At 28.7% G+C, this 1,970-nt stretch overlaps 1 protein-coding gene across 1 annotated transcript in view; it reads right to left on the bottom strand.

The window, feature by feature from the left end:
• LOC106882533 (inter-alpha-trypsin inhibitor heavy chain H3) overlaps positions 1–1,970 on the bottom strand; it is a 53,541-nt gene that overhangs the window by 7,332 nt on the left and 44,239 nt on the right. Inside the window, exon 9 of the mRNA XM_014933249.2 lies at positions 253–343. Within this exon, the coding sequence (XP_014788735.1) occupies positions 253–343 (91 nt within the window). The remainder of the gene's footprint in view (positions 1–252; positions 344–1,970) is intronic.

Raw genomic sequence — 1,970 nt, 5'->3', positions numbered from 1 at the left:
TATATATATATATATATATATATATATGTATGTATGTATGTATGTATGTATATATATAAATATGTATATAAGTATATAAAATTATATATATATATAATTATAAATATGTAACTATATGTATCGGTATGGTTATAATCTCTGTACATACATAAGTGTGTGTATGCATGTGTGTTTGTGTGTGTATTCGGCACCGGTCGTTTCAAAAGTGTTCTCTATAAACAATATGATTTGCGATGATGAAAATACACTTACTGGGTTTTGGTGTCGTTGTATCTAATGGATTATCATATTCACTCTCCGGTTTTACAACCAGCATCGATGTCACTGGAGTTACAAATTTGTACTGAAAACATAACAAAACAAAAAAAACATATTTATTTCAATGCTAACATAATTCAGTGATATTCAGAAGTATAAAACTTGGAGTGAACACATAATAAAGTTATTGATGTGAATAGCTACCGATAATTCTATCTATTTATCTATCTGTTTCTCTATAAATCAACCTATTAATGTAAATATCTATCTATATGTATGTGCGTGTATAGATGTATGTTTGTATCTATTTATCAATCTATTTCTCCATCCATATATTATTATTATTATTGTTGTTGGTGGTGGTGTTGTTGTTGTTATTATTATTATCATTATTGTTATAAAAAGCACAAATTGCCTGGGTAACCATATTTCACAACGCTTTTTGTGGTTCTCATTATAAAATTTTTACTCTCTGAACTCGTTGTATGCTATACTACTTGTTGAAAACCATACAGTATTAAACAACACACGCACACACACACACACACACACACACACACACACACACACACAAACATACATATATATATATATATATAAAACAAGAACTTATATAAACTGATATATTCATACGTACATTGATACACAGATACATACATATATGCAAATCTGTGTGTATATATATATATATATATATATATATATATATATATATATACATATATATATATATATATATATATATACATATACATACATATATATACATATATACATAGATATATATATATGTATATATACATACATATATCTATACACATACGTACATACATACATACATATATAAATATATATATATATACATATATATATATGTGTGTGTGTGTGTGTGTGTGTGTGTGTGTATGTATGTATACATAGATATATCTATATTACATATATATATATATATATATATATATATATATATATCACGGTCTTAAGTTTCTGTCTCCATACGTACATAGATGTATGTAAATATGTCGAGATATAAACCCAAATAGCTTGGAAGGATGGATGGGTAGATAACATATATAAGTACAAAGTGACTCACACATATTTTTTTTTAAAATTGACCAAGAATACCACTTGATGCAAAACAAAATATAGATAAATAAGAAAGAAAAAAGGTAAAACGCTATCACAACGGAAATGAACTGAATTACTATATCTTAATATATGCAGACTTAAGTGAATAAGATGAAAGTGCTACAAGGTATTTATATTAAAATAAAAGTCTTAAAATGTATATCTCTAAATCATTAAAATTTATATTATTTCCCATTACGTGTATGTGTGTGTGTAAAGGCGCGTGGCGTAGTGGTTGGTGGGTATTCGCCTAATAATTGTAACGTCATGTGTTCGATTCCCGGCGGTACATTGTGTCCTTGAGCAAGGCAATTTATTTCGCGTTGCTCCAGTCAGCTGGCAAAAAATAGCTGTCCCTTTTTTTACAAAACGACCAGCCTTGTCACATTCTGTGTCACGCCGAATCTCCCCGAGAACAACGCTACGGTTACAAATGTCCGTGGAGTGCACAATTCAATTTCATGGGTAGTCTGTTCCGTTGATCCTATTAGTTGCAGCTCTCGTCGTCGAGTCAGGCGCATACACGCATCAAAATACAATGTTTATATACCAAAAAGATTTTATAACATTTTTCTAACATTTTT

The sequence above is a fragment of the Octopus bimaculoides genome, chromosome 15 (assembly GCF_001194135.2).
Source record: "Octopus bimaculoides isolate UCB-OBI-ISO-001 chromosome 15, ASM119413v2, whole genome shotgun sequence".
Lineage (NCBI taxonomy): Eukaryota > Metazoa > Mollusca > Cephalopoda > Octopoda > Octopodidae > Octopus > Octopus bimaculoides.
The sequence above is the reverse complement of the archived record's forward strand: the minus strand, read 5'-3'. Positions and strand labels throughout refer to the sequence as shown.